Source organism: Carya illinoinensis, chromosome 3 (assembly GCF_018687715.1).
Source record: "Carya illinoinensis cultivar Pawnee chromosome 3, C.illinoinensisPawnee_v1, whole genome shotgun sequence".
NCBI classification, from domain to species: Eukaryota; Viridiplantae; Streptophyta; class Magnoliopsida; order Fagales; family Juglandaceae; genus Carya; species Carya illinoinensis.
The window spans coordinates 41,279,536-41,304,564 of NC_056754.1; the positions used below are offsets into that span (position 1 = coordinate 41,279,536).

Sequence of the window (25,029 nt, forward strand, 5' to 3'; positions counted from 1 at the left end):
AAGTTAATTTATTGTAAATTAGATTTAATAGATCACATGAAACTACATCAATTTATGACATTATTTTTGTATAACCTATTTATGACTATAACACTTCTTATCTAATTTTAGAAGTAGATTATCTAAATATCATAACAACTATCCAAAATGATAGCTTTATTCAAAGATGCTGAATCATGAAAGGTTATTAAAATCTACAAAAATGTCAATTTCATTGTGCACAATCTTGTTAGCATAGCCCTTTCCATACTATTGAAAGGATCCCCATACAATCAACTAATCAATCAATTCATCCATCCATCCTGCCTACCCCATATTTTCAACCCAAGTTTCATCTTCAAAGCCATGAGTTCACATTGTTATTGCTATATATATATATATATATCTATATAGATACCAAAAGAAGCATAATTGAGGCATAATATGAAAGTAAATGCTGGAAATGAAGATAAGACCAAATAATGGAATCAAATAGGACCAGAAGATTGGAACCAAAATGAAAGTAACTAATGCATGAAAAAATTAATGTAAGATGAAAGTAAATAATGCAAATTCTGAATCAAAACTCTTGTTTATTGAATATACTTACAAGATAAAATAAATAATGCAAATACTGAATCAAAACTTTTGTTTATTGAATATACTTACAAGATTGAACTAAAACCAAGATTTTCAAATAAACAAGTAATAGAAAGATAGGAAAGGAGAAAGGGACTTCGGGAGAGAGTTCTAAGGAAAGAGCTCTAGGTTTACCTCTTATTGAAATAGGGTACCCCTTTTATAGAATAAAGAGGTGCCTTTACAAATATTAAAATAGCCAAATAGTGAATAGTAAAATTAATTTTTTCACTATTTATCGAATCAAAATATCTTTCAATGCAGCAGATAATTGGCTTTCTCAGCTTGAAATTGAGGGAGTCAATTTTTTTGTTTGTCTTCTTGTGCCAAAAACAATGAGAATCTTAGAAAGCAAAGCTTGGAGACAGGGAGCAGTAGACTCCTAGTGTTTATAAAATATGTCTTCTTGTGCCAATGGATTAATCATCAAATAGTCTTGATGTGTTTTCTGAATCATGTCCAAATGTGCTGCTGTATGAATCATCAGTTGGAGTTTCGGAAGAGGCATCCGATTCATTTCTAGAATCATCATCATCCTGGATAGACTTTTTTAACAGTTTAATTAAATCTCTTTTTTAAGTCTGTCAAAAACATTCTTCTTTTTGGACTTAGAAGATAATTTATCAGAGATATTTGAAGTAGTAACCTGAGCAACTGGGTATTCAGGTAAAGTAAGGGTTTGTTTAACAGCAAGGAAATCCTCAATGCTTTTGATATTTGGAGCAGCTGAAGGATAATCTCTAGCAATAGATGAAATAATGTCTTCTGTGTGGGGAAACTTGTCCCACTATTTAACAAACCAGTGTTGGGCCAGATTATTGCCATTCCTTTCATAGTTCCATTTTAAGATCTAAGAAACTTTATATCTTTTGCATAAATGGAGTTGCATAAATGGAGTAAATAGGAGAATTTTACATTGTGGTGGTCCATCTTAGAGAGGGCAGCAGTGGAGAAATATTTAATCTTTTTGAAATCTTTTAGGAAAGATCTTAGAAATAGGACTAAATTGGTTTCACCATCGTTGAAACCAAAGTGGGAAATTATTCTTGAATTTCTTATCAAAGTTAAGAAACCAAGAATGTGATTGATTTGGTGTTTGAAACAAAATAAATTTAAACCAAGCATCAATATAGTCATAATATCAATACACAACATTTGATTGTGGCGGTTTTTTTGACGTATAGAGAGTTCCCCAATTTTCTTCAATAATCACATTTAGAATGTAGGCACTATAATAAATTATCTTGGTTTTATTAGATTTGTCAAAAATGGGTTTAATAATGAGAGATTCTGTTTGAAGTAGAATCCCAAAATAAAATTTGAGATTTTTTACTGGATTCGTCGGAATCCAATAAAAATTAGGGGGAAAGTAGTTAGAAGCAACTTTGAAAGAATCTGTGTACATGGACATATTCGGTTCAATGTAGAACAGACTTTAAAAGTATGGCTTTTTAAAATAGTCAATTTTGGAAGCAAAAAAATATTGAGTAGGCTTAGCCGCATTAATTGATTTAGCATACGGATTATAAGGAGTGGAAATAGCTTAAGCAAATAAAATAGATTTGGTGTTAGGAATACTACTAAGTGTAGTAAATCTATTGGTAATATAAAGAGGGAAAGCAAACTTATTTGTGAGGAATTGGGAGAGGGGACTCAGCTTTTTTACCTTTATCCTTTTTTTTTTTCATCATGGTTTCTATAGAAATTCATGGGTAAGAAAATAGGAATGGAATTTTCAGATCCCTTAATATATTCAATATCAAAATAAAAAAATACTTAAAATAGCTTGCCAATGTGTAAAAATATGTTTGGATGTAATATTTTCAACATCTTTTTTTCTGGTAAATATTTAGCACTTTTGCAATCAATGTGTAATAAAATAAATTATTCAATAAATTATTAGGAAATTTAGAAATATATAGTACTATAGATAATTATCTCATTTTTAACAGTACTATAATTGAGTTATGCAGAATTTCATACTTTAGAATAGAATCGAACAATTTGTTTAGATGAGTTTGGTGAAACTATTTGTTTCAGAATGCCACTATAATCAATGTCAGATGTATCTGTTTCAACAATTTTAAAAGAATCAGAAGTAGGAATATCAAGACACGAAAGAATTTTGCCATGTGTCTTAATTTGTTTAATAAGATTAGTGTGAATTTCTATCCAAGGAGGAGGTTTGGAATGTAGCCACTCAAATAATGGGCGACATTGTTTCCTCATATGCTTGAAGAATTCAGCAACATGGTTGAGAGAATCAAGAAATCTTTGCAACTAATTTTTATTATGAATTCTATCAGGAAATTTGTTAGTAAATTCGATGGCCATATAGAGAGGTCGAATTTTGCTTTCAGAAATATCATAACCAATTAATCTAATCTTGGTTTGAAATAGTTTAATCTTTTTGGTATAAACAATAAGACCATTTTGTCTAATGATATCTAGAAATAAAGATAAAGATTTCCAGTGTTTATCAATAGACTTGAAAAATATGAAAACATCATTAATGTAAATAATGTTGAAATGGGTAAATGAATTGAAAATATTATTCATAATATTTTGGAATTTATTAGGGGCATTTTTTAAACTAAAAGGCATCATATTGCACTCATAGTGACCAAAATGGGTAGTAAAAGCAATCTTATACCTATCTGACTCACTAATCTAGATTTGCTAAAATCTTGACTTTAAGTCAAACTTGAAAAATATTACTGCATCACTCAACCTATGAATCAAGTCATTTTTGTTGAGAATAGGGTACCTAATCCACTCAAAACCTTGTTCAAGGGTTTGTAATTAATAACTAGGTGAGGTGTCCCTCTCTTAATTTATAAATTTTTCTGGACCTAAAACGCAGCACATGACCATAAAGACTTCCTATGCCTGATAATATTTTTAGAAAGCAAATCATTAATCTCATTTTTGTAAAATTCTAAAGTCTCAATATTCATTTGAATATGTCAAGTTTTAGTTGAAATATTCTTTTTAAAAAAATCCTTAATATAAGTGAAAGAAGCAACATATTTATTCCTATACCAGAAGGCATTCGAAAGGTCAGAGTAAACATCATTAACCAATTTCTTATTAAAATCAATGATTTTTTTATTGAAGTAATTTTATTGGGCAACTGTTCAGAAATCTTTTTAAATCTAATTTCTTTTTTAAGGAAATTCAAATGTTTTGATTTTACAGAAAGAAAAGATTTCAAACTTTTGTTAGTATCTATTTCAAATTTCAAAGCCAATTTAAACTTTACTTTCAATTCAAAAGGATTGGTACTAGTATCATCATTTTTAGAAAGAAATGGATACAAAGAGAAAATAAAAGGAATTCCTAAGATGACTTTGTCAATCATATTTTTAGCAAGCACAAAATTTTTTTTAAAATAAACATTATCTTGGCAAACATGAACAGTATTAAATTCATACTTGATCTTCATCTGAGATCCATTTCTCGAGAATAATCTTTCAGTAGACTTTTCATAATATTTACTAAGAATTATTCCTTCTTAGATACAATTCATATCCGATCTGGAATCAATCATGGCAATCATAGGAAATTCAAATTCATGGCAAATAATGATAGTAACTTTAGAAAATCATTTAGAAGGAATAGTATGATGAATTAAACAAATTTGATTGTCAACAAGATTTTCATCCCTATGACTAGAATTAGAATAATTCATTTGTTCATTATCAGAATGATTTTTCAAATCAAATTGTTTATCAATTTTTAAATACAATAATTCATATTTAAAATAATCATTTTTAGTTTTGAGATTGTTGATCTTAGATTTGAGCTCAACAATTTCTTTTTTTAATAAAAATAACTTCACGTTATAAATAGTTAATAGAAATATTTTTGAATTTTTTATTTTCAAACCTTCCCAAAGTTTCTTGAAGCTATTTTTTTGTTTAGAAGTCTCGGGTTCTAGATGAACTATTATCTTCTTGAATTTTTGAAGGTTTTCTTCTTTAAGCTTAAGATTTGTAATATAAGAAATCAAAGTTAACAAAAAATTTCCTTGTTCTTTAGATTTTTTTAAAACGTTAATTGTTTTACCTAAAGGTTTGCAACAAGAATCATTACAACCAAACTTAATATTGATTCTAATCAGATGATTTAGTTTCTGAGTAATACTCGAAATCACTATAACTGAATTCATTGATGTCAGACAATGAGAAAGATTTTGTTTCTAGAAGACAAAATAGATCTTCTTGATCACTTGCATTAATATTCAACAGATTAAGCTTATTTTTTAATTTATTGGGCTTCTTGGGATATTTATCAGCAAAATGTCCAGATTTGCCACAATTGAAACACTTTCTTTTTGGAAAACTCTTTTCTTATCAAAATGTTTTTGTCTTATAAAATTTAGAATATTTTTTATAAAAATCATCACAGTTTTCTTTCCTTTCACCGTGAGGTTTAAAATATTTATTAGAATAATTGTGTTTTTTTCTAGATGGAGAAGCAATAGGAGGAAGGCCAAATTCTTTACAAAAAATTTCCATTTCATAGTTGGCTTTCTTACTATTCTTCATCTGTTGACGAAACATTATTTGATCATTACACATACTAATATTAAGCTTCTTAATTGTACTGATAATATTAATATAAATGTAATTATTATAATTAAGGAGTCCGAAAATATCAATAAGTTCATCCCTAACTTTGTGAGCAAATAAATGAGATAGACCATCAATAAATTTTTCTTTTTAGTAAGGCTTATAACTATCTTTTCTAGACATTACTCTGGATATAAAAACATCTTGATATTATCTATAATCAGATATTTTTCAGCATATCAAATTATTCAGATAATCTCTAATGCGATTAGTAATGTTGGAGGGCATTCCATTAAAATATTTAACAATAATGTAAATAAAAGTATTAACATTGTCAGGAATCCTCATTCCTATGGTTTCATCAAAAATAGGTAACCATTCATCATCATACTTAATAGCATTTTGAATGGCTTCTTTTGCCTTTGCTGTGAGATGTTTGTCCCACTAAGGTCGAAGTATATAAAAAAAATCAATAGTTAAAATACTAACTATCTCATGTTGTCTCATATTGTTATTAACATAAACATTTGTTATTAACATAAACATTTGCAACTATAGACATTTTACTCATAGTAGATTTCCTGTTCAGACAATCCATCAATATTCCATTCATAAAATTTGTCAAAAGAAACAAAAAATCGGGTTTGAAAAATTCTTTCTTCAAACTGTATATTAGGAGGAGTAGGTCTAGAATACTAATTCTTCGTTAGACTCATTGGTTTGGATCATTTTGAAGAAAATTTAGAAATTTTAGGTTTTCTTAAATCAACATCGATCTTGAAAATTCTTTTCAAGTAAAACAAGATCTTTAATAGTAGAAAAATCACTATCAGATGATTCATCAATAGAAATAGAAATAACAACTTCCTTTTCATTGTTATTTAAAGCACTGGTAAAAGGTTGTTCTTTCTTAATATTTTTAAGCATTTGATTAATTTTATCAAGAGTTTGGCTTGTTTAGTTTTGAAATCAATACTTGGCATATTCTTTGGTAAAATAATCAAAAGCTTTACAACAGTTTTTGAAACATTTTTTTAAGATGAAGTAGAGACAGGGTTTTCTACTTTCTCTTCAATTCCATCTAATTGATGGCCAATAATATGGAGAGTTTGGTTAACAAAAATATTTTGTTGAATAATCTTTTTTATCTCCGTATACATGGTAGCTTTAGAATCAACATCAGGTATTTTAATGGAAGAAATTTATTTTTTCACCTTTGTGAGAAGTAATTTTTGTCTCAAAAGGAAGGTGGCAAGATTTAACCACAACTTTGCCTTTTTCCTTGACAAAATTAGTTTTAACAACATTTAAACTATGTCTAGAAACATAATGATTTTCAAAAATCAAAGAAAAGTATATGCTTATGAAGAGCATGCATTTTATCTTTTTATTTTCTTTTAACATGTAATTTTTCAGAATTAGAAAAATTGACATGATAAGTTTTTCTCTTATCTCAGCTTTCAACAAAATTATAATCTTTAAACAAAGAAATCAAATCAATATCAAAAGCTTTATTTATCATAGTTAGCTGACTATGATAAATAGGTGAGCTAACTATGATAAATAGGTGTAACCATGTTCGAAGCTGTAGGTGATAAAGATGAAGTATCTTCTTCTTCTTTATCAACTTCTTCCTTTACAGATTTACCTTTAGATGTTTCGGAATCCTTGATAGTATGATAAGCAGAAGTAACTTAAGAAAAGGTAGAAACTTCATTTAGTTTTAAATCAGGGTTGATAGGATTAGCTGTCTTAACAGAATCCTCCAGAAATTTTTTGAAAATTTGGTCTATTCTTTCTAGGTTTTCAAAAATAAAAGAGGATCTAGTTCTAGGAAAAGAATTTCTTCCTTCATTGATAGTTAGGAGTTGATCAAAACTAATTTTAATTGTACGTACCATCTAAATATTGCTAAATATAATCAAGGTTAAGTTCATTAGCCAAAACCTTAGTAGGAAAAACTTTATATTCTAAAATCTATTGATTGGGAAGAGAAATATCTTTCCAATAAATCATTCTTGGAACCTAAACATTAGTATCAAGAGTAGAACTCTGAATTAATACAGTTTTGTTTTATGAGGATTTTAAAATAGTTTTAGGATTTAAGTTAGTCTTTAAAATCCTATTGTAAATACAATAAACTATTGCAAGAGATTTGCTACCTTCTCAACAAAAAGAAGCATGGAATTAAAAACAAATCCTAAGCGGCTACATTCTAAACCGCTTCTTTTGGTCCCTAGTTAAGCATGATAATGAAGGGTTTCCTATTTTTAATGAAACTATAGGAATAAGAATTCCTGATGGTGTTAATACTTTGATTTACATTATTGTTAAACATTTTATCAAACCCCCTCTAACATTACTAATCACATTTGTGATTATCTGAATAATTTGATATGCCGACGAATGTCTAATTATAGATGGTATCAAAATGTTTTTATATCCAGAGTAATGCTTAGAAAAGATAGTCATAAGCCTTACTAGAAAGAAAAATTTATTGATAGTTTACTTCATTTATTTGCTCACAAAGTTAAGGATGAACTTATTGATATCTCAAGACTTTTTAATTATGATAATTACACTTATGGTGATATTATCAGTACAATTAAGAAGCTTGATATTAGTATGTATAACGATAAAAGAATGCTTTATCAACAGATGAAGAATAGTAAGAAAGCCATATATGAAATGAGAAACTTTTGTGAATAATTTGGCCTTCCTCCTATTGCTCTATCTAGACACAAACATAATTATTCTAATAAATATTCTAAACCTCAGAATGAAAAAGGAGAAAAAACCGTAATAATTTTTATAAAAAATCTTCTAAATTTTATAAGAAAAAACCTTTTGATAAGAAAAAGAGTTTTCAAACTCCTTCAAAATGGAAGTGTTTTAATTGTGGCAAATCTAAGCATTTTGCTGATAAATGTCTCAAGAAATCCAATAAATTAAAAAATAAGTTAAATCAGTTGAACATTGATGCCAGTAATCAAGAAGATTTGTTAAACAAATTAAGATACATGTTAAAACTCTTTCGTGTTTTGGTATTTCTACTTTTTGTTCTTTTACAATTATTCAAACAGATACCTCTAACATTGGTTATGGTGGCAATCTGAAATAAATAGTTTAACCATACTCATCTAAACAAATTGTTCGATTCCATTATGGAGTCTGGAATTCTTCGCAGCTTAGTCTGGAATTCTTCGTAGCTTAATTATAGTAATATTAAAAAGAAGATATTATCCAAAGTAATATGTATTTCTAAATTTTAAAGATTTATTGAATAAAATTTTTTTTACTACACATTGATCGCAAAAGTGCTAAATATGTACTAGAAAAAGATGTTGAAAATATTACATCAAAACATATTTTTACATTATATATATACACAGTGGCGGACCCACGTTGGGATGAAGGGAGGCTATGGCCGCCCCGTAATTTTTGGAAATTACAAAATCTCCCTAACATTTTATATATAATTTTATGAATATAGAAAATGATCTCCCAAAATAGTTATAATCCCCATATGCTTAATAAAATTTTCTAAAATTTCAATATACTTAGAAATGTCTCTCTCCAATTTTTTCCTATAATTTCAAAATTTTGTATAATTTTCTATATATTATTATCTATTTTCAAGGATGTGGCCTCATTAAGATTAATTTAAACTAAATTTAGGAGAAATAATAAATTTATTAATATGGATTTTAAAGTTTTTTATTATACAATATTAGGCTTCTTAGTATGAAATCTAAAGTGAAAATACAAAAAAAAAAAAAATCATTTAAGGTTAATGATCTATATGAAAAATAGTTTAGAGGTTTTATTCCCTAGACTTCATTAAGTAAGAAAAAAATTTATTTAAGGTCTAAATCATTTTATTGTATGTTTAATGTGACACGAAAATATATAGATTTTACATGAAACTTAATAAATTAGATTACACACTAAAATGTAAGATTGCCTTCTAAAAGATTAGTTGATAGAGTTTATGAAAAGAATAAATTCTAAATTTTTCATTACAAAAATAATAATGGATAAATATTACTCTATAAAATATTATCATCATTAATCTAAAACGTATATTAGATTGTGCTTTAAAATTTTACTTTTACACATATGTAGCAAATTATCGAAATCTAATTTTATATATATTTTTGTTTTCTAAATTCTTAATCTCTTATTTAATTTTTATAAATATGTCACATAATAAAAAAGTTGCTAGTTCCACCACTATATATATATATATATATATAACGAGTAACTAGAACCAACAACCGAGCATGCAATGCCAAATCAAAGGTTGTTTGGTGTATGAAGAAGTCCAAAACTTGTGTGAAAAAAAAAAAAAAAAAAAGTTCTTTAAATATTGTCCTAGGTATCAATGTGCCTAACCAAGTTTGACCAACCACAATACTACATCACTTACATTTTATCATTTATTTAGAATTTTAGAGGGATGAAATATTCCAATACTTTAGTTTTACTTTAATCGTCTTCCTTTTCATCTCATTTTATCTTAATATTTTAGAATTAAAAACATTACAAATTTTCAACAAAAATGAAATTGCCTCCATAATGATCTATGTAGGGTTATAAATAACAAGATTACTCGATAAATTGTTAGAGATCAACTCCTTTAAATTTGAGTTAGGCTTGACATATTCATTTATATATTAAATAAGTTCTTTGTGAATACAAAACTATGATAAATTATTAAACGATACAAGTCTCTCTATGAAGATGTATTAAAATAATATAAACTATAGACAATCATTAAAATCTGAAGATAAAATTATAAGTTATAGACAATCATTTTTATTATTATTATTTTTTTAAATCTTCATTTTCCTTCCAAAAAAAAAAAAAACAGTCAAAGCCGAAAGAGAGTTACTCAATTCCAACATTAAACTACCCAATAATGAACATAAATACAACAAAATAAAGTGATATCGTGAGAGAAATTAAAGGGAACATTGAGCAGAATTAATCAAATTGGTAAGTGAAGATTGGTGAGCCAAACTCTTATTTTCTCAACCAAATTTCTGAATTTTCTCAGCTACCAAACATCACGTTTGTTCATATATCCTGCTGCTAATTATAAGTAAATAATAATAATGGGAAAAAGAAAATTAAAGAGAAGGACATTCAACTACCTTTCCTTTTCGACCTCAGTCTAAAAGTCTCAACCATCCTTAAAACTCTGCTTCTTAATTAAGACTAGTATACCTTTTTTTTTTTTTTTTTTTTAATCTGAATTGGCCCACAAAGACAATATTTAAGAAAAGACACGTGAAGGGTTCTCAACTTTTCATGAGATGCTCTCGAACCGGAAAGAAACATTGGAAAATTTTAAGTGCAATATCTGCTGCCCATTTCCATTACACGTCAACAAACAAGTGGGTTGCCAAACAATGGGATATGCATGGAGTACGTTAGGTTTGCTACAAGAGTGTAGATAACATGGCTTGTCTATATAAATTATACAATAAATATCTTGTCTAAGATTTAAAAAAATTAGAAAATAAGATTAAAAAGGAGAAAATGATCAATCCAGCCAATGAGATTATTATTTTTTTTAATTTTTTTCTTTGCAAGTTTTTATTTTTTATTTTTTATTTAATGTGACACAGAATAATTTAATTGGTGATGACATGGCTTATAAACCATGTGGCATGGGCTCCATTAGTCAGTCTAACGAACATGTAATAAAAGGATTAAAATTAGCAAAATTAAAAAATTCATTTTCAAAGAGGAAAATCTTCTAATTACAAAGGAATTACACAAAAGTAATCTCACAAACTAACGTAATTTAATGTAATTCATCATATTATAAAGTTATTTTATTATAAAATAGATCTAACAGATCAGATAAAATCACGTCAGTTTGTGAATATATTTTTATATAACTCTTTTGTGAATGTAACCGAACTCATTAAAGAAAAAAAAAAAACCAAAATGAGCAACGAGCATTAAATGCCAAATCAAAGGTTGTTTGGTTATACTTTAATCGTCTTCCTTCATTTTCATCCCGTTTATGTCAATACGTTGTGATGAGAAAAATTCCAAATTTTCAATAGAAATGAAATTTCCTTGGTAATGATCTATGTAGGGTTGTAAAGAACAAGAGTACTCCACAAATTATCAGAGATCGATTCCTCTAAATTTGAGTTAGGCTTGATTCGTTTATTAGATGAGTTATTTGTAAATACAAAATATGATTAATTATTAAACGATACAAATCTTCCTGAAGATGAAGTTATTAAAGTAATATAAACTATGGACAATCATTAAAATCTGAAGATAATATTTATTATGAGTTATAATATAAATGAGATTTTTGTGATATAAAAACTTTGACTCATGTTTAAATAAAAAATTAACTACACAAATATTGACCACTGAGTACTCAAATTTGACTTACTTACACCCATAAATAGGTAATGAATCACTCCCAAATCATGTCATTACGAACATAAATAGGTAATATTAATAATAGCAAAAATGCTAAGTCGTATATATATATATTTAAGAAAAATTTATCACTCAGCGTGTGATATGTTAAAAATTATGAAATTTAAATTTAAAAGGAAAATAAAACTGACAAAATATGTATTGTATGTATGTATATACGTAAAATTATAAGCACATGAAGCATTACTCTTTGTACACATATACAATCTCTGAGATATCTTAGCAATTATTGACTTCATATCTATTTTCAAACCAACTATTCTTTTAGGTAGATGTACTTTGAAAGAAAGAACAAATAAATAAATAAATAAATCTTGAAAAACTAAGCTTCCACTGGTCGCTAAGAAGAATCAGAAGATGGTAAAGAGTGGGGAAAAACAATACTGGTACAACCATTTATAACGTGGACTAGGATGTCTCGAGTCATAACGACAACAATGTAGATAGGTAGTTGCTCCTTTTTTTGTTTTTTTTTTAAATCTTCATTTTCCTTTAAAGAAAAAAAAGAAAAAAAAAATTCCAAAGCCAATAGAGAGTTACTCAATTCCAACATTAAACTACCCAATAATGAACATAAATACAACAAACTAAAGTGATATGGTGAGACAAAAGGAACCATGAGCAGAATTAATCAAATTGCATGGGAAGTGAAGATTGGTGCGCCAAACTCTTATTTTCTCAAACAAATTTCTGAATTTTCTCAGCATCCAAACAACATGTTTGCTCATATATCCTGCTGCTAATTAATAATAATAATGGGGACAAGAAAATTAAAGAGAAGGACATTCAACAATCTTTCCTTTCTCGACCTCAGTCTAAAACTCTACTTCTTAATTAAGACTACCATATATATACATATATATATATATATATATATATTTTTCTGAATTGGCCCACATAGACAATATTTAAGAAAAGACACGCGAGGGGTTCTCAACTTCTCATGAGATGCTCTCCAACCGAAAAGAAACATTGGAAAATTTTCAGTGCAATCTCTGCTGCCCATTTCTATTCCAAACAAGTGGGTTGCCAACCAATGGGATATGCATGTGGTACGTTATGTTTCCTATAAGAGTGTAGATGGCATGGCTTGTTTGTATAAATTATGAATAATGCTATATACAGTTATATAGTGCGTAAGCGTTGTGTAATCGTTTTTAAAAATAATGTAATCTATTATTAAAAAATTAATTTCTTTTCATGTGAGTCTCATATTTATTTATTTTTTTCAAAATGATTGCACAATATTTATGCACTCATAACTACAACTATTATTTCTCAAAAATTATACAATAAATATCTTGATACTGCGTTTGGATAGATATATTTAGAGTGAGGATTTGGATTTCGGCCTTTAAATTAATTGAAATATCTTTCTTTGGATCATACATTAAAATTTGGATTTGAATTTGTATCAGAGTCGAAAAAGCTTTTAAGCCTTTCAAAATCTTAGAAATCATGGTTGATTTGAAATCCAAGTTTAAATTCAAATTCAATTCTAAATTCTTCTATATAAATACAACCTAGGTGATTTAGTTAGATTATTATGAGTTATAAATGCTAAGGTGGCAAGATCTCATCAATTGAATTAAAAAGAAAAGTAATAATTAAATAAATTTAATTGATAGAATACTTTAAGTTTGAGTTTGGATAGAATGATTTGGACTTGGATTGTACATCAATGCCATGATTTCAAATTCATTTCATGTAGTGTAATTTGAAATTCAAGATTTTGAGATTTTGTCCAAAAATTTAGATTTCAAAGACTCAAATTTAAACCCTTTTACAAATCCAGCCATCTAAACACAACATAAGAGTTATAAAGGATCAAGAAAATTATAATTGTATTTGTTCTAATGAAAAGGCATATATTATAAATGATAATTGAGTATTTAATACTCTGAGTTTCTAGTCAGATAATTTGGAGAAAGATCTTCTTAATTTCTTACTCAAACTTGAGAGTCTCAATTAAAAAAGATAGACACATAAAGTAAGTCCTATAATATTTATTACTACCCGTATAAGTTTTTTAGGCAGTATTAAATATGTAACAAGTATGGTATAATTTATTTTATGTCTATTTCTCTCTCACTTGAAATCTTAAATTCAAACCGAAATTTGAAAAACCTTGATTGAGATAGTTAAACATGATAAATTAAAGAAAAATTCTACTAAAAAATCCTCAGAACAACAGCTTACATAAAAAGGCCCAATGGCAAGTTTCAAGTGAAAAAGATTGTTCGGAGGAGCTCAAAAAAGCGAACGACGCCTTGACAACCATCAACGATCATAGGAGAAGAAAACAGCCCAGTAGGCTAAAATGCAGGCCAGATGGACCACAAAATAATAACATGAACAGTATCAATGCCTGTTATGCGTGTTGACTATTTTGACTTTTAGTGGCTAATGGATATCACATGGCAAATTGGCAATGTAGATTAGTTGGGTTGCAAAATTGATGCTTTGATAATGACGTGCTTATTTTGATCTAGTCATTTTTATGATTTTGTATGACGTGTGATGTAAAGAGCTTTAAATAGAACAGTAGAACTTTTTTTTCTTGTTTTTTTCCTTTTTTTTTTTTTTTTTTTTTTTTTTTTCTCCATAGAGTTACATGCAAGAAAATAGTTATCGCAAATCTTTACAAGAATAGTTGAAATTCAATTATTTTTGTCTTTAGTCTTAACTAGCAGATTTGATTGAATTATTTAGAAACGGAAGATATACTTTAGTTTGACTTGGTAGGGTGTTCAATGCAGGATCAAAGACATGTACAAACATTGTAATGAAAGATTAGGGCTTGGAGGCTTACTAATTGCTTGCTGATCAAAAGCACCTGCAACCATTGATGTAGATCACATTGTCATCAAATGCATAGAGGAGCTTACACGACAATAAGGACTTGACAATGGTATTTAATATTTATTAGTTATTGGGTGATGTATTATATGTAATGTTCGTTGGTTTTGATCTTTTTTTTCTGTTTTGGTAAAATGCATATAGAAAATCACTGGCAAAAAACTTCTTCAATGTCTTCTAATTAATTCCTTTACATTTAATTCTTTGACAACCACACAAAAGAAATTAAGTACATCAAACAAAAGGGAAGTCGAGCATATCCCTCCCACGTGCCCTTCACCCTAGTAGTTATAATAAACAATATTCATGGGAAAGGAAAAAGTCAAGAAATCAAATTCGCATCAAAATTCTCAACATTACAAGGCCGAGTTATCAACATTCACATACCCTATTTCCATCTATGACTAACTTCTCTCTCCAACCTTGACAGGCCATTATATAATGGAGGAAAGCAATCATCCAATTGAAGGAAGCCACCTAGAGCACTGCCATATCAGAGATTAGTTATTTTTGTATAATACCCATTAAAGAAAAAAGAACAGTTACTTGGGCATGGAAATGAGGACAGAATTCCATAAGTTCACCCACAAAACCAATTATTTTTCATGTTCATATATTGTACAAGGCTGTTGATATTAGATCCTGAGTTATTTTTAAGCCAACAAGAATGATGATGATATGTACATCCACGTGACCATACCATAGGCAAGAGATGCACTGCCTATGAGTGGAAACAAGAGCGTATATTGAATGATTCGGGTCGTTTGATTTTCTGTCCATATAATGCATACAGGGCCAGTTCGATGGCTCTATAAGAATTAGCGGTTTTTGACAAAATTAACATCTTCCACATTCGGCATTGCTCTTATTGGGATTGAAAGCATCAAAGTATAGAATATAAGTTGGACACAGCACAATCTCCAAGGATTTTAGAAGGCAGCCGAGATTTAAAAGAATAAATAATAATAAAAGTGCATAAAAACATTCAGAGACCTCTCAGTGGATGATTTAAGATATATGAAAAAGGTAACATTTCGGCCTGTCAATGATAAGATAAAACCAAATGATCATCTAGCTTCCCATAAACATACACATGGAAACAAATGCAACTCAATTGAAATCAAACAACTATAGTAGGGTCTAAGATATCACTCCTCTAATGGCAGCTCAGAGGAGCAAATACAAAAATGTTTTCTCAGTTTAGAAGACCCAATACCATATTACGCGTCACTTTGAATCCTGCATTGCAGATCAAGATCTAGGTCAACATGGACATCAATAATCTCTCTTGTTTCCCATTTTGGAATTATAACTGGTATGCCAACACAACCAAAAAAAAAGAGCAAAAAGCACAAAGCAAACCAATTATAATAGTATCCAAGAAACCACATAAATAATCTCAACCTCTGTGTAGCAAAGGTAGAGTGGGGTACAAGGTAGTACAATCCTGCTAGTTTAAACTTTTGTCAAGTTCATGTCTATTTTGAAGTTGTCAGTAGCTAAATGAATCCGCTGAAGTTTTTCTAAGACAAAAAGCTTCTTCAACATGAAAATTCTCTCAATTGTATTTACAAGCCGAATTCCATTTTACAAAGCATGGGGAGGTCCCAGTCAGCCAATAGACAATAACCGGATAAGTTAAATCCTACTTGAATAAAAATTATTACAATAATGATGCAAAAATTAACATGTTGAATTCTTGGGATTCTTGAACCTGTGCCATAGATGAATAACCAATCCAGGAAGTTGCCCATTCAATGGAAGGTCCAAACTCATTTGAAAGATAAGTGAATGCGGATGAAAAGGATTAGCCAGATAGCGATGCATTTAGAAATTTGTCATGGCTTATTTTTTGGTAGACTTGAAGTTGGTGATACGCATGTCAATGAGTTTATTATTCAAAAGATTCAGCTTCTGCATAAAGAAATGTCTAACAAAGCATGGTACAAAGCAAGAAAAATAGTCATTCTAATATGCCTTATGAGCCCACTTACCTCAATCTATGGGTCCTGATGTTTGAGACTGCTGGTCCTCAATTAAGGTTTGAATTCTCTGTGACAGAATACACATGATAAGAAAAGAGAGCATTCCAAACTTATAGAAAATAGGATTTTGTTCTGGTTTTCTACCTTCACTGAATTTCCAACCTCCTCCAGTTTTTGTAGTAGTACTTGCTCCCCAAAATGAGGAAAAGAATCGTGCCTTAAAGATTTTGATGGGGACCCCTGCAGTCCGCACACAGAGAGACATATATTAAAAAAATGGAGAGAGAGAAAGAGATGAAGTGTTGAAAAATACAAACATAATATAAATTATTATCAGAACAAATATTGAGCTTGTAATTGTATGCCAGTAGTATCTAAGCATATGATGAATGACCTACCCTTAGATTGGGAGTGTCTTCAATTGTGGAAACCTGTCTAGAAGAAACCTCACTTCTCATATGCGCGAGATGAATAAGAACAGCCTGAAAAGGGCATCAAGGGAGACAGAGGAACTTGTATCCATCAACCTGAAGTCACCAGACAAAGGTGATATGTAACAAGAAATACCTTTCTGAAAGCGCTTGGATCTGCAACTCCCTGGATTTGAACATCATCACTTGGAGGCCGTCTTACACCAGCATTTTCAATTCTAAGAGAGTAGACACCAAAGAGGGATTGCAAATATCCTGAAAATAAAAATAAAGATTTCCAAAATGTTACCAGGAAAGATGTACTTGGAGAACCTAGGTTGTAAATTCAAATACCCACACACATATACGTATGCACCTAGATCTGAAGGGTAAAAGCAGCAAGAACAGTTCAAAGGTCTGTCAATTCATGAGCAGCCAGGTTCTACCAACTCAATTTGTAACAACCGGCAAATCAGAGTCAACCAAATTTAAATTTTCTAACAATATAAACTGCTGTCGTCTTATATTTCTAACTATTCCAGTGTACCGTGAGCTGGGAAGTCACTCCTCATTAGTCAATATTTGCTCTTTTTTCCCTTTATCTTTTGGGCCAATACATAGCAATTAGCAATTACTTAATCCTACTTAAAGTCCCAGTTTGTAAAAGCAATCAACCGCAGTATTTTGATAAAACTTGTCTCGAATTTGAGATAATGTAGAAGTATAGTGCCAACACATTACCCTGTTCAATGACAAGGTCGGCAACTGAAGGTAACAAGACATGCTTCTCTTTCTTCAACACTCCAAAGCATGGAAATGGTACCGGCTTTGTGGCCTGACCAAAAGAAACAGTATTACTCAATGGCATCCACAAATGCACAATTTCTCTATAACATAAAAAGAACATTATCTGAACTCCATCAGATAGGATTGAACAATTTTCACAAGTCACTAATAATCCCTTTACGTGAAAAACAATGAAACCAAGGTCCACAGATCAGACAACATGTTGCTGACTACTAACAAGAACTCTACGAAGAAATTCGACCACCATAACTGATATAAGTAAATGCATTTCATCGAATTGAATTCTCATGTATTAATTTGCATGTGATCTTAAAAAAGTATATAAAAAAAAAATGAAATAAATTGGAAGAGGATTTGCTAATTTACTTTATATACTATGGAATTTTGAGTGAGATAGAGCTTTCTGGAGCGGATATCTTTGCGGAGTATATATCTCCGCACAGGTAGATAAAGAAGCATGAAAAAGCCAATTCCCCAGGCCAGTATCAGAAGCAAGGAGTAGAGAACCCACTGAGCAGTCTGATATTTGACGAAATTCTCTTCCATCTCCTGGAACGACGCCGTATACAGCACCGTTTCTTCTTCTGCCTCCGTTACCAGCTCCTCCTGAGAACCAGCACGGGACAATAAACCTCTCTCCAAGCTGTCAATTTCTTCAACTTCATTTTCAGTTGCCATCAACTGGGCTTTAAATCAACCGAAACAAGAAAACGAAAACCACTGTGCAATTTGTTTTCACAAATCCACAATTCTGCAAAACCCTAAATCACCGGAAAAAGGAGTAGCGCCAAGATCCAAAAATCAGAGTTCTATAATTAATGGAATCTCAAGTACAAGGAAAGTGGGGAGAGCTATGAAAAGCTTTACCTGATCGATCGATCGATCGATCGATTTGATGCTCAAATTTCAAACGGGCAGTCTTCACAGCTTCATACGATCACCGGGCTTTTCTGGGCCCATTCACTGACCCGGATCCGGTTGGTTGGTTACTGGTTAATCAAAAACCCCGACCCGGAATTAACTATAAGAACGACGTCGTATGTAATTTAGGATTGTACCTAACACCTCCGGTCGCCCTAAAGTTTTACGGAACAGAAGGTTTTAGTAATGGCGACGAAGAGCAGCGAAAAACCCAGCAAAGAATCAAAGATGAAGAGCAAGGAAGAACACAATGAAAGCGAGATATTCGCGTCGTGCTCTTTCTCCAGCCTTGGCCTCCACCCCACCTTATGCAACGAGCTCCGAGGTCTCTCTCTCTCTCTCTCTCTCTCTCTCCCTGCGAGATATCTGTGACACAAATTACGTACAAGCTAGAAAGAGTTTTTGGGAGAAGAAACCTTTTTATGCTTGATTTTCTGGGTTAAGTTAGCTTACTTGTCGCAAACACACGGCTTTTCTTTGAGCAGAAAGGATGGACTTCGACGCTCCGACGCTGGTACAGGCCCAAGCGATTCCAGTTATTATCTCTGGCCGTCATGTGTATCCTTATTCTTGTTCTTTTCTGTTTCCTTCGTTGTGATGTTTGTGTTTGTGTTCTTTAATCAAGCATTTTTTTTAGACTTGTTAATGCTGCTACTGGAACGGGTAAAACTGTTGCGTATTTGGCTCCTATTATTCACCAATTGCAGGGGCACGAACCTCGTATTCAGCGGTCTGATGGGACCTTTGGTACGTTTTTTCATTAATGGAGGGTTACCCATTCTCATGCCCCGTACTCGTGCATGTTCTTTATTATTATTATTATTATTATTATTATTATTATTGAGCTTTCTATGTTATGTTTTTCAAGGGACACGCAAATGAGCTGCGGGGGATTCAAACCCCGGCACTGTGCGGAAAAAACTAGCTTATCAGTAGTTCTATTTTTGGTTATGAATATCGTTATTTGAGTTTTTAGTTGCTATTGTCCAGTCAGATTTGCTGAATAAGCCATATCAATGGGAAAAACTTTACAATGAGTTTGAAATTTTATTTTTCTTGGTTCAAAGGTTTTGTTATCTAACATATTGGGGATTCATGTCGAGGCCCCATCCCCTTGAAGCTTATTTGGAGAAATAAGGCTCCCCCTGCCTGGACAACATGAGGAAGCGGGGTATAATTGTGGTTAATTGCTGTTGATGTGCAAGAAAAGTGGAGAGTCAGTGGATCGTATTATTTTCATTGTGAGGTTGCCAGCATCCCATGGAACATGATCTTTGGCCTCTTTGGGATGGGTTGGATGATGTCTTCTTGGATTTTGGAACTTTTAACATAATGTAAGGGCAGTTTGACAACCATAAATATGCAATTTTGCAAAAGATGCTCCCATAGTGTCTATTATGGTATCTATGGAGAGAGAAAATATTTGGTCTTGAAGATTGTTGGATAATGGTCCGAGATGTTTTTCTTTATATCTTTACTTTTCAAGAATTTCTAGCTCTTTTTCCTTTTGCATGTTAGGTGGATCTCGTATAGACTTCTTGTGTACTTTTGGAAACACACTATGTGTCATTAATGGAATCTTTGTCTTAAACGTAAAAGAAAGTCCTGTGCATCAGTTTTTAATAAGTGTTTAGCAGTAAGGAATTATGTTAGAAGCAATACACGCTACTACTACTTACCTGTCACCACCATTATAGGGTTTTTTAATGTCTTTCTTTGGGTACCTCAACTTTAATTATCTCCTGGTAACAGCGTTGGTCCTTGTTCCAACGCGGGAGCTGTGCATGCAGGTTTGTGAAATATTGCAAAAGTTATTGCACCGTTTTCATTGGATTGTTCCGGGCTATATAATGGGTGGTGAGAACAGGTCAAAGGAGAAGGCCAGGCTGCGCAAAGGTAGGAAATCATGTCTAGTTATGAAGTAAGAAATCATTTTTACTCCTATGATAGTATATTTGAACACAGCCTATAGTAATATGTTGGATTCTTCATGTGGTCTGTTGCAGGCATATCTGTACTTGTTGCAACTCCCGGGCGCCTTTTGGATCATTTAAGGCATACATCATCATTCTTGCACGCTAACTTGCGTTGGATCATCTTCGATGAAGCAGATAGGTATACTTTTCACTAAAAAATCTGTAGTTAATACCTTATTTTTCACCCTAACTTTTACGGTATTGTTCCAAATCTTTGATTTTCTCACACTTTTCATGCCTTCATTAGCCTTATCTGGTCTTGACAGGATTTTGGAATTAGGATTTGGGAAAGAAATAGAGGAAATATTAGATATCTTAGGTTCAAGACAAGATGCATCCGTTGACGAGGAGATTGCTGAGTCATATATTTCTGAGCATCCTAGGCAGAATGTTCTATTGTCAGCTACCTTAAATGAAAAAGTAAATCATCTTGCCAAAATAAGTTTAGAGAATCCTGTTATGATCGGCCTTGATTACAAGAAAAAGCAGCCAGTGTTATCAATTAAAGATTTTGGTTCATTGGGATCTGATGCAAATTATGAATTAGAACATCCTGTTAAAATGATGAGCTCTTCAAATGGAGATTTTAGAGTTCCAGCCCAGTTAGTTCAGAGATATGTGAAAGGTACATACCTGTACAAGTTGGATTCCACGACATTGTTATGGAAAAGCCCTGATGGAATTTTTATGCAGTGTCTTGTGGCTTGCGGCTTGCTGTACTTCTGTCCATTCTAAAGGATCTTCTTGAGAGAGGAACTTCCCAAAAGGTAAGAGTACAGTTGAACTTTTAAACATTTCACCAGTTTATGTATTATGTGAGGTTTTAGATTTTGTATTTCCTAAACGGCTTTACACTGGATTTGGTGGGTATAAAAGTTTAATAACTTGTTAACTTCTTATAAAAAAAAAAATAACGTGTTAACTTACTGGTGTATATTCTTAATTACAAAAAAGAAAACTTACTGGTGTATATCCTTCTTTGTCACTAGTGTATAACATTGGTGGGATCCAGAGTTTTGAGTACCTCTGTAATTTATGACTTCAAAATTAATGTTGTAATTTGTCCACCTAGCCCCCACTGCACAAAAGGAAAGAAGAGAATAAGTAATGAAAAATAGGATGCTTATGTTTGGTTTAGGGTGAGATGACTTTTCTCAAGCTCCATAAAATTATTTTCGATCACGTGCTTCCATTATCTTGGTGAGTTATCCTCACATTATTAGTGTTTCCGGTCATGAATTATTTTATTTTAAGAGACTACAGTTTCTACAGCCAATCCCAGGGCATCAATAACATTTTTGAACTTTATGTATTCTCTGAAAAATTGTCATATCCACTTGCATTCCTAGATTTGAGCAAAATCTGTAGCTCTTAGTGCTTTCCAGATTTCCTTTATAATTTACTGTCTAAAATAAGGTCACTGCTGCCCTTTTCTTCCAGATTGTTTATACAAGAGTACTTTTATGGCTTGAAAGCTATCTTCTTTTTATGCTTTAGTAAACCTAAGTTCACTCACATGCTCATTTTTCAGATTGTGGTGTTCTTTTCAACATGTGACGCTGTAGATTTTCACCATTCTCTTCTAAGCGAGTTCAAATTCTCACCTCATCCACAACCAGAAGAACAACTAAGACAGATGTTTGTTGGATGCAAAACTCTTCGGTTACATGGAAATATGAAGCAGGATGATAGAAGAACCACATTTCAGGCTTTTAAAACAGAAAAACTGGCTCTTCTCTTGTCCACAGATGTTGCTGCTAGAGGCTTGGATTTCCCAAAAGTTCGATTCATTATACAATATGATTCTCCAGGGGAGGCCACAGAATATGTGCACAGGTATGACTTCATTGTTTTGAGGTTTTCTTTGGTTTTCGCCGATGTAGACTCTCTGGGAAACTGTTAATGGTGCCAATAATTTTGTTGTTTGATATCTTTCTATCCAAACAAATATGACAATTCAACAAATGCCCGCTTGGAAGGCATTGGGCAAATGTCATGATATAATATGCCTCGTACTGTTTACATGCTCATATTATTTACATGAGATTCATAATTGTTGAGAGCACATCAGATTCTTATCTGGTTGACTACATCTTAGAACAGTGGTATTGTAAATTTTCCAAACTTTCTTGAAAAATAAAGCATGCATAGCCCAGATTTGATTGGGCTCCCTGGAATACTGTTCTCTGGTTAGAGGTTAAAATTTCATTTAGTGTTCATTGGCATAAGTTTTATTTCTGAGCATGTGAGAATTCCGCAGCCCGGGTCTTAAGAATATGTAAAATCCAGCCCGAATAATGTTTCTTTTTCATGTTGTGTCTTGTTCTATAGGAGCTTAATGTTCTCTTGGATCCATGATGCAGGGTTGGTAGAACTGCTCGCCTGGGTGAAAGAGGAGATTCATTGTTATTTTTGCAACCAGTTGAAATGGATTATTTACAGGACTTGGAGAAGCATGGCATATCACTAACTGAGTATCCCCTCCTTAAAGTATTGGATAGTTTTCCATTGTACAATGAGAAACGCCATGTCAAGAAGGTTCTCAGCTTAGAGTCTCATCCCTGGGTGCTACTTCTGCAGAAGGCACTTGAAGCATTTATACTGGCCGAGGTATAATAATCTTTGCTCATTTTTTATCAATGAGTCCGTCAGTATGGGTATATTAGGATGATTGAATATTTAATCTTTTACAAATTAGCATGTTGCTTTTCATGGATTCTGAATTTAGTGTTTTTCCTTTCATATTTATGGGAATAGCCAAGGATGAAGAAACTGGCCATAACCACATTTTGCTCTTGGGTCCGAGCATATGCTGCCCATCGTGGTGAGCTGAAAAGAATTTTCATGGTAAAGAAACTTCACTTGGGGCATGTTGCAAAGAGCTTCGCACTGAAAGAACAACCTTCCTTAGTTGGAAAGTCATTCCAAAAAGAAACAAAGAAGAGGAAGAGAGATGAAAAGCAAAAGGGACTATCGAAAAAGAGGAAGTTTTCCCGCAAAACCTTGCAGCAGAAAATATGAAGCAGCAACAATAAGAATAGAAAGTTAAAAAGCAGGATTAGCCGTTCCTAAACGGTTTTGTATGTGCAGTAGACAATGGCAGAGCGACTGGATGCCGAGGGTAAGGCCTAAGGGACTTGACTAGGTCATTGATTTTGGGTGGTTCATTTGCAATAGGCCAGAGCAATCAAATATAACTACTACAGTTATGTAGTTGTAGCGAAGTTTGAGAGTTTGTATTGAGATTTTGATGAATGATGAGTAAAGTCTTGACACACAAACAAGAGTGTTGTAGTTCCCAACCATGATAAATGGTGAATACACCAAGTGTTTTGCCAATGATGTTTGCAGCTTAAATGACATTTATTTCATGTGAAACGCTTCTGACCGGTGTCTCCTATAAACCTTATATATCGGAAACTAATAAGAAGCTACCACGTAAGCCTTCCTCAATTCTCACTCTGAAGATGCATAGTAGAGGATTATGTGATTCTTCTCATTCCCACCCAAGTTCTCTCTCCCGAAGTCAGAAATCGCTCTCTCTCTCTCTCTCTCTCTCTCACAAAAACCCTAACCCGAAATCCCTAATCTCTCTCTCTCCCCTTCCCTATCTCTCCTTCGATCTCCCTGAAAGAAAGATGACATGCTATACACTTACTTGGATGAATACTGAAAAATAGAATAAAATGCTCTAAGAAAGAAGCCATGGGAGCAGGGCTTCGGACCAGAGACTTTGGTTTCAATTTTGCCCTTTTGTTTGATACTGGTTTGGTACTTTTTCTCCTTTTGAGTTTCAGATTTATACGGTAAAATATTTTCTCTTATTTTTTTCCATCTTGATGATAGTACCGGGACAAGCTCATCACATGAGAGGCATGAAACATCTATCTCCATTGTTTTTGCTGGTTGGGGGTAGTTCCAGCGGTATGTGAAATAAAACAAAACCAAAACAAGTCAAGAAAAAGACAAAGACAAAGACAAAGTAGTATGCCCAACTCCCGTAACTTCTCATCCTAAGCCATTATCAGTTTATCACACTGGTAAGTTACAGAAAAGTTTGTATTTTCTTAATCTTGAGAGACAGACAATGAGAGAGCAGAGAGAGAGAAGCTTTCATGAGAGCGCAGAGAGAGAGGGAGGCTTCGATCTCCCAGCGTGAGCCGTGAGGATTTGGGTTTGGGTCTTCTCTTTCGGATTGAGAGATAGCGAAAGTGAGAGAGGCTAGAGAGCAAAGATAGAGGGAGCAGAGAGAAAGGGAGGGTCGAGAGACAGAGAGAGTGAGAGAGCTTATTCTCTGCTTACGCAGTTTTCAATTTCACTCATACTCTCCTTACGTGTCAAGCTAGCATTGGTCTCCGATATATAAAATTTATAGGAGACACCGGTTTTAAGTTATTCTCTTATT

At 31.9% G+C, this 25,029-nt stretch overlaps 2 protein-coding genes across 11 annotated transcripts; one reads left to right on the forward strand and one right to left on the reverse strand.

The window, feature by feature from the left end:
• Window positions 1-13,798: 13,798 nt before the first annotated feature.
• LOC122304249 lies at window positions 13,799-18,738 on the reverse strand. Of its 6 annotated transcripts, none has more exons than XR_006240974.1 (8): window positions 18,094-18,635; window positions 17,662-17,755; window positions 17,078-17,196; window positions 16,909-16,992; window positions 16,655-16,750; window positions 16,520-16,577; window positions 14,913-15,002; window positions 13,799-14,502 (listed from the first exon to the last, which is right to left on the reverse strand). XR_006240974.1 is itself a non-coding variant. In XM_043116405.1 (8 exons), the coding sequence occupies exons 2-7, from the start codon at window positions 18,403-18,405 to the stop codon at window positions 16,521-16,523; spliced, it is 762 nt and encodes a 253-aa protein (XP_042972339.1). In that variant the 5' UTR covers window positions 18,406-18,488; window positions 18,595-18,738; the 3' UTR covers window positions 14,678-15,010; window position 16,520. The 6 variants fall into 6 exon arrangements, 4 of the variants coding, with proteins under 4 accessions (XP_042972342.1, XP_042972339.1, XP_042972341.1 ...); XR_006240973.1 differs by having other exon boundaries at window positions 14,913-15,010; window positions 18,094-18,634; XM_043116405.1 differs by lacking the exon at window positions 13,799-14,502 and having other exon boundaries at window positions 14,678-15,010; window positions 18,094-18,488; window positions 18,595-18,738.
• A 35-nt stretch (window positions 18,739-18,773) lies between these two features.
• LOC122304248 (DEAD-box ATP-dependent RNA helicase 17) lies at window positions 18,774-23,963 on the forward strand. 5 transcript variants are annotated; one of them, XM_043116399.1, is made up of 10 exons: window positions 18,774-18,973; window positions 19,134-19,206; window positions 19,286-19,395; window positions 20,401-20,544; window positions 20,655-20,763; window positions 20,891-21,249; window positions 21,318-21,391; window positions 22,156-22,460; window positions 22,988-23,234; window positions 23,382-23,963. In XM_043116399.1, the coding sequence occupies exons 1-10, from the start codon at window positions 18,835-18,837 to the stop codon at window positions 23,643-23,645; spliced, it is 1,824 nt and encodes a 607-aa protein (XP_042972333.1). In that variant the 5' UTR covers window positions 18,774-18,834; the 3' UTR covers window positions 23,646-23,963. The 5 variants fall into 5 exon arrangements, with proteins under 5 accessions (XP_042972333.1, XP_042972335.1, XP_042972334.1 ...); XM_043116401.1 differs by having other exon boundaries at window positions 18,784-18,973; window positions 20,439-20,544; XM_043116400.1 differs by having other exon boundaries at window positions 18,812-18,973; window positions 19,134-19,395; window positions 20,439-20,544.
• Window positions 23,964-25,029: the final 1,066 nt, after the last annotated feature.

What these genes read in the sequence shown, in the direction of transcription:
- LOC122304249 (XM_043116408.1), bottom strand. Translation starts at nt 18,405, where the DNA reads ATGGCAACTGAAAATGAAGTTGAAGAAATTGACAGCTTGGAGAGAGGT. An exon ending in AAAATTCCATAGTATATAAA is followed by an intron (nt 17,756 to 18,093) that starts GTAAATTAGCAA and finishes TCTTTTGGTCAG; the next exon opens with GCCACAAAGCCGGTACCATT. An exon ending in AGGTTGGAAATTCAGTGAAG is followed by an intron (nt 16,578 to 16,654) that starts GTAGAAAACCAG and finishes ATTCTGTCACAG; the next exon opens with AGAATTCAAACCTTAATTGA.
- LOC122304248 (XM_043116399.1), top strand. Translation starts at nt 18,835, where the DNA reads ATGGCGACGAAGAGCAGCGAAAAACCCAGCAAAGAATCAAAGATGAAG. An exon ending in GCGGTCTGATGGGACCTTTG is followed by an intron (nt 19,396 to 20,400) that starts GTACGTTTTTTC and finishes TCCTGGTAACAG; the next exon opens with CGTTGGTCCTTGTTCCAACG. An exon ending in AAGCATTTATACTGGCCGAG is followed by an intron (nt 23,235 to 23,381) that starts GTATAATAATCT and finishes TTATGGGAATAG; the next exon opens with CCAAGGATGAAGAAACTGGC.